Source organism: Penaeus japonicus, unplaced genomic scaffold (assembly GCF_977035675.1).
Source record: "Penaeus japonicus unplaced genomic scaffold, GWHDUDI00000001_assembly GWHDUDI00000017, whole genome shotgun sequence".
Taxonomy (NCBI): Eukaryota; Metazoa; Arthropoda; class Malacostraca; order Decapoda; family Penaeidae; genus Penaeus; species Penaeus japonicus.
In genome coordinates, this window is record NW_028234419.1 from 12,829,269 (window position 1) to 12,836,768 (window position 7,500).

A 7,500-nucleotide genomic window follows, 5' to 3' on the forward strand; every position below is an offset into this window, starting at 1 on the left:
CAGCTTAACACATTTGCAAAATTATTTTTTCCATTCTACATGTCTTGGAACATCTATTGCAAAAGATTACAAGATAATTAGGAGTTACTTTACCCCATCTTCTTATGCAACTAGTCAATCAAATAAACAACACACACCTGATCTGAATCGAACTGCGAATATGAACCTTGACCACCAACATCGAGCTGTGGTGTGGGACTGGTGCCAGGCACTGTGTTCTGGCCAGACTCAAGAACCTGCACGGCATATGCTGCCTCGGAATACAGATCCACAGGTTCAAGTGGTTGTGTCAAGGGCCCTGCCTCAACAGGAAGGTCCTCTAGGCCCTCCTGTGCCCCACCATTGGAAGTGGGAACCAGAGCCTGCTGGGGTTGTTCCTGAGGGGTGAAGTAAATGGTGGTCAGCTCTTCCTTTGTGGCTGACTCCATCTCCGTCCACATGAGGTCTGCTGGCTCTTTCTGCGTCTCCGTCGGTTCTCTTTCGCTTTCTGAGGCCTCGTCCAACAGCTGGTGCTCGGCCACCTGCCCTCTCTTCCTCTGGGGCTTCCGGTTCCCTCTCTGCTGCCCAAGAAGCTCATTCACATAAGAGGTGAGGCCAGCTGGCATGGCAATACCTGAAGACTCTACCTTGGGCACTGTGGCAAAGCCGTGGGTAACATGATGAGCACGGATCTAGGGGAGAAGGAGAGCATTCAAATATTGTATTTCTTTTTGAATTATGAATGGTTCTTGTTGTAAGGTAGATAATAATTTTGTTGATGATGATGATGATGATGATTATGATGATGATGGTAGGTTGGTGATGGTGATGATAATGATGATGATAATAATGATGGTGATGATGATAATGATGATGATGATAATGGTGATAATGATAATGATAGTGATGGTGGCAGTGATGGTGATTGATAATAATAGGGAAGATGAAGATGATAGTAGTAACAGTAGCAATGATAAATATTGTTTAATAATAAAATACACCTAACAGAAAGGGAAATGTAACAAAATTATAAGGATAATAATTGTCATGAGCATCATTATATCAAACTGCAGAAGACAACAACAACTCTTCTTTTAATAGTAAATGACAGTACAGTAGGCTAATCCACAAAGGAAACTAAACAAAAAAACTAAACAAAAACAATTTTCCACTCACCTCATTCTGGCCAATGGCAGTGAAGTTACAGTATCCGCATTTGTAGGGTTTGTATCCATAATGACTGTACAGGTGTCGCCGTATGGATGGCGTGTGGATCTGCAGTTGCTTGTAACAAATGGGACAATGGAATGTTGAGGGCCCAGCAGCCACACTTGACGGTACAGATGAGGTAGTTGGAGGGGAATGGCGGTCACCTATTTTATTGGCAGTCTTTTTGGTAACAGCAACTGGAGCCTCGGAAGAATTGCCATTAGATGGCAATATTCTGTGGGAAATGTTGGTGCTGTTGCTGTCTTTTAAGGAACCTGCAGCATCTGGAAATGTTATGAAGGTTGCACCGTCTATTTTGTTGGCTCTGGGTGGAGGTCGTTCTTCACTGGGTTGGCTCATCTTTGCAGAAGTCTGTTGTGGTCCTTCTGTGGTGACTCCTGCTGTCTCAGGTGACAACTTTAGAATGATGCAAGGCCGACTTGGGTGGCAGAAGGTATTGTGCACTCGGATCTTGCTCTTCTCAATTGACCTGTATGAGCAGTAGCCGCACTTGAAAGGCTTGACGTGGAAATGCTTTTTTGCGTGCTTGTAGAATGCCCGATATGTCGTAGTCACTCCGCATTCGTTGCACTTGACCCTTCCTCCGCTCTTTTTCTTCATCATGAGCCGTACTTTCTCTGAGCTGAAATAGTCACTATTGCTGTAATCCAGTCCAAGCAAGTCTCTTGTCATGACACCAGGTGTGGCCGATATTGGGCTGCTGAGGCGCTGCACAAGAGAGTCTGTAAGGAAGGCAATGTGAGTGTGAAGAGTGTTCTCTAAGCCATTTGATGGACTGGCTTCAGAATGTTCAATTCTAGGAGTTTCAGGTGTAATGAGCTTGCTTGTAGGTTTTTTCGTGACTGTGGATTCAATCATATTCAAGTCTTTTTCATTTTCAGACTGAACTTTTTCATTTTCAGACTGCACTGGTAAAGAATGATTTATTGTATTCTCTCTTTTAGCTTCCATATAAACAGAGGCAGCTTCAGTACAAAATTCTCTTTCAGAAATTTTGTGCTCTAGTTTTTCTTGTTTTTCAAATTTAGGAGATTCCTTTATAGTAAAACCTTCATAGTCACTTGCACACAACTCAATAACAACAGTTTTATCACTACAATCATCACAGTCTAATAATACAGAACTAATAGAACAAGATGAGTTTTCAGAATTTTTAGAATCAAGACTAGTCTCTTCTCTATTTATAATTGTGTTAATATTCTCTGGTTCTGATACTATACTACGTAATTTTTTCATATCTGTCCAAATTTCGTTCACATTCACACACCTGCTTTGGGGTGCATGTTTGACTTTGAATGTCTTTACCTTTATAGATTGGTTTTCAGGCTGAAGTTCAAAATTTGGCTTGAAATTACAAAGTTCAGGATTCAAGGATTCAACATCATTGGTTTCTCTCTGAAGAGACGATTTTGCAATTGCATCAACACTGTAATTTAAAATTTTCTTTGAACTGGGCTCATCAAACCCTGGTGCATCTCTGACTTCTGTTTCCCTCTGTGTTACAAAATCTGTGGTCCTTTTTTGTGAATTTGTCTTCATGTCTTGTGTTATCAATGATCCTCTTTTACCACAAGAAGAAACAACACCTTTTGTCATCTGCTCAAGTTCATTACTTCTTGTTTGACCATATTCTTGCTGACCATGCAAACTGTTCACAACCTGATCTTCTGCCATAACACTTAGGGTCTTATAAGTCAAACATTCAAATTTTTTAGCAAACGAAGCTGAAGAACCAGCCAACAAAACCTTTTCGTCAAGGCAATCAACATCAAATTGAGCTGATGTTGTGCCAGTGCTGAGAGACCTTGTTCCTGTATCATCTTTGTCACTGCCCTTGCTTGGTTGAGACGACTGAGTTTCCATACTGACATTGCTCTTGAATCCTTCATCCCCTAAAGATGGCCATTCACAATTTTCTTTCTTGGTCCTTGATTCATAGCGGTATGGAGCCTTGAAATTCTTGTCATTCTCAACAAGTGCTTCTTTACCCTGTGAAATGGAACCTCACATAATATTCATGAACACTCACATGACACACTTCACCCGGCATTTTGACATTCTTAACACAATGGCAATAGTTGAGAGTAAATGTTACAAGAAATTCAGTAGTTGTGAGAGCTAACAATTCTAATGTGTGACCTTCCAGCAGGTGCATTTACTGTTTTGTCTGCCACAGGTTTCATTTCATGTCTTCTTAATGACAAGAACTATACCACATTAAGTGCTGATAATAAAGGGTATATCAAATATCAGATCCTTTCCTAAACTTTGTGACTATCTATCTGGCAAAAGCCTGGGCATCAATGAGAAAAATGAACAATGCATGGAAGTCAAACCTTCTTTGCTCTGTAAACACAGTTTTTTAGATAAATATTTCACAAAATCTTGCTAAATGGCACTGAGAATTGGACATTGAATAACATTCTTGAAAGATCATATACCCATATGTTAAGACCTACACTCAGCATACAATGGAAACTGCTCATAATCAATGAAGAACTTTATAGAAAACTGCCAAGATTATCAGATACTTTATGTGAACACACTCAGATTTGCTGGCCACAGCTAGAGGATTAAACAGCAAATTGCCTCTCATGCTTCACATACCCAGAGATCATGGAAAGAGAAATTGGTTTCCTCCAATTAAGCTGAAGACTTCTGTGGAGAACAGAGTTGCATGGAAGCTACTCATGCAGTGTTTGGGGAAAAAAGACAGATTGTTGATAATGATGATCTATATAAGCCTTATCATCCATGGGTCCTGTTTCTATATGCTTTATTTGCTGTCATGATATTCACCCCCCCCCCTCCAAAAGAAGAAGAAGAAGAAGAAGAAGAAAGATAAGGATAAGGAGGAGGAGGAGGAGGAGGAGAAGGAGGAGGATAAGGATAAGGAGGAGGAGGAGGAGGAGGAGGAGAAGGAAGGGAGGGAGGGAGGGAGGGAGGGAGAGAGAGAGAGAGAGTGAAAGAGAGAGAGAGAGAGAGAGAGAGAGAGAGAGAGAGAGAGAGAGAGAGAGAGAGAGAGAGAGAGAGAGAGAGAGAGAGAGAGAGAGAGAGAGAGAGAGAGAGAGAGAGAGAGAGAGAGAGAGAGAGAGAGAGAGGAGGGGGGGGAAGATGTCAGAACATCTACCCTAACTGGCTGAACTTATAGTTGTTTAAGTGGAATGCAGTTAAAGATTAATTGTACATGCCTAAAGGGCTACACAAATGTGCTCATATTTCTTTGTAACATCAAAGTTCCACATTGAGACATTTTGGGCAATCACTCATCAATACAGGTTGCACAAATTAATACTGACTAAAGTGGAATATAACATTATCTAGAAACAGCATTGCAATGCAATCTGCCCTTGAACTATTTTCAAATCCTTTTGATGAGTCTTGTGCCTTTTTATGTGGTCATGGATCAGCAATTGCAGTTGGTATTGGAGCTGCAGATGATACTACATCAGGTAATGCTTCTAAGGTTAGAACTGAAGATGGTGCTGGTTCTTAACCCATTGTGAACGGGGGATAGATTCGCATACCCAGTCTCCAGGAAGGATTTTATTTCAGAGCAAGACAGCTTCACGCAACGTACCTTGACTTTTCCCACTCTCTTTTAGTCACTCATCATTGTAAAGCTAGAGCCAATTTAATTTTTGAGTGTTTTATTGTATTTAGAGATTTATATGTCATATCACAGACTGTAGTTGACTAAAATTGTAGTTTAAGGTCATTATCAACTCATTAATTTCTTTATACTCAATGTGATAAAAGTATTGCTGTTTTGTGAGAGGACAAAGAGCAATTTTATTTTTTCATTATTCATGTACTGTCATGAACGAATATGAAATGTATAACCATCCACAATGAAGATAACATGAAGAGATAGGGAAGAGCAAGGAAACTTGTGCCTATGACTGTGAGTGCCACAGTAAAAGGCATCCCACTGGCTCAGGGGTACATTGTAGACATTGGGCATGGTTTGAGTCACCTTCTTCTGCTTGTTCTACATGCACATCCTTCACCTGTGGTACTTTAGAGCATGAGGTGCAACTTGCTGTGTGCCATTGCTCTATTAAGATAGTGCTTGCTAGAGACTGTTGATGGGTGCCATTCAAGGCTCTTTCCCCTACTGGTGCTAGAAGAAAGTGGTGCTATCTAGGTTTTGGATGTTAGGTGAAACCCATTTTGCTTAATATTATGGCAGTATAGTAATTATGACTGCAACTGTCATCCTCACTCACTAATTACCCATAGCACAATAAAATAACACAGTGATCCAAAATCCCCTAACGTCATGTATGTCTTAACACCCGTCATCAGGCCAGAGCTCCTGCATCATGTATATCATGACACCCATATGCAATGGGTTAAGTTGCAATTGGAACTTGAACTGAAGATGGTGCTGGTTCTGAAGTTGCAACTAGAATGTGCACTGTAGATGGCACCACAGCTGGAGCTGAGTGGACAAAATGCTGTAGGGCATTTTGTATAGCCACATTTCTATTTTGAAGTCTTTGAAGTTCAACCTCATCATCAAGGATAGGAGCGTTTCTTCCCTAAGAACCTTTTTTCAAAACACAGACAAGCTTTCATCTGTGCCAGCAAAATATCTGTGACACAGCATGTCATGAGGACATGCCTTTCATCCTGTCCCCATTTTGAACAATTTGAGCAAAATGGGGTAACTAAAAGTAACAACTGAAGGCAGCTATACCTTCAATAATCTCTAAGAATTTGGGTACTGTTTACACCTTGTAACAATGATTACTCTCTGCATCATCATTTTGTTAATCTTGGCAGATTTAGGATACATAATACTGTCACTGCATTCTATAATCTAATCTATTTTGATCTCCCTTGGGACATCCAAAAATATTTGTAAGAATTTCTTGCTCTCATATCATACATACTTACTTACTTACTTGGTTACTTGGTGGTAGTTACAGCTTGAGCCTTGTTATTAGCTCATGCCAGGGCCATCCTGGGGGACCGCCCGTTTTTTGTCAGTTGCAAGCAACTGAATTTGATGAGGGATGGAATTTGATTCAGCCCTCGTTCTTTCACTACCACATGTTGGTGGTTCATCTGGTACTGAGTGTAGCCATTTATCTAGTTTTCTTTTAAACACTTCAACACTACACTGATTTAAGTTTCTTATATCCTTCGGTATGCTATTAAACAATTTAGGTCCGTTTATTAGGAAACTTTGTTTTTGCATTTTTCTTAACAGGCATGTTTGTGCACTTATCCCAATGCGATAGCATGTTCTTCCCTGCCTGGGGGAATGTCTTACCTGAATTCCCCCCCCCTCTTCTCCGCCTTTGTAGTGTTCTTTTTTTTTTTTTTTAGTTGAATGTTTTAGTCTTTCTAACTATGTAAGATCTTTTTTTTGTCTTTTTTGTTCTATTTATTTTTTTTTGGTTTTTTCTCTTGTGTTAAAAGTCCTCCTTACCCATCCACTCATAACTTTTCCTTTGTTGACAATCTGCTCTATATGGTGACTGAAACTCATGTCATCACTCATATAGAGTCCTGTCCAGATCTTTTACTACTTTTTTCTCCTCAATCTTCACATCTTCGACAAATATGATCTTGCCCTTGAATTTCCAATTGGACTATATCTTATGATTTCAAATTATCTGCATTGAATTTCATATTATTGTCATATGCCCACTTACAGATGGTATGTAGATCCTCGTTAAGTTTGTTTTCATTATCTTGTATATCTAAGGGTGTGTACTTATTCTTGTATCATCTGCAAATGATGTTACTCTTGAGTGTTTCACATTATCAATGTCACCAATCATAATAAGGAATAACAAAGGGCCCAAGAACGGACCCTTGTGGCACCCACTCATAATAATCGTTTCCTCTGAGTAAAGCCCATTAATTTGTACTTTTTGTTTACGATTTATTAGGAAGTTGTAAATCATCTTCCAACTTTCCGCCGATTCAAGGTCTTTAATCTTATGTAGCAGGATGCCGTGATCTACTTTGTCAAAAGCTTTTGCAAAGTCTAGATATATTACGTCAACTTCTCTATTTTCAGTTAGGTCCCTTAGTATGTGTTCGAAGTGTGTCAGGATCTGTGATAAACAAGATCGACCACTTCTGAATCCATGTTGCCCGGGGTTTATCTTGTTTTCTTTTTCTAAAAATTGAACAATTTTTTTCCTCACTACCCTTTCAAATATTTTTATTATATGAGATGTTAGTGCTACTGGTCTATAATTTTTGGCCTGACCTTTGTTTCCACCTTTATTTATTGGAATTATAGTACCCTTTCAGTAAGCTGGGGATAGT

The 7,500-nt window shown here is 39.7% G+C and overlaps 1 protein-coding gene across 1 annotated transcript in view; it reads right to left on the reverse strand.

The window, feature by feature from the left end:
• The window catches only part of LOC122259099 (uncharacterized), an 18,482-nt gene that overhangs the window by 2,124 nt on the left and 8,858 nt on the right, over positions 1-7,500 (reverse strand). The window contains exons 10-11 of the mRNA XM_043025655.2: positions 1,156-3,198; positions 1-671 (exon numbers count right to left, since the gene is read on the reverse strand). The exon at positions 1-671 is cut by the window's left edge and continues 2,124 nt beyond it. Coding sequence (XP_042881589.2) covers positions 111-671; positions 1,156-3,198 — 2,604 coding nt within the window. The 3' untranslated portion in view covers positions 1-110. The remainder of the gene's footprint in view (positions 672-1,155; positions 3,199-7,500) is intronic.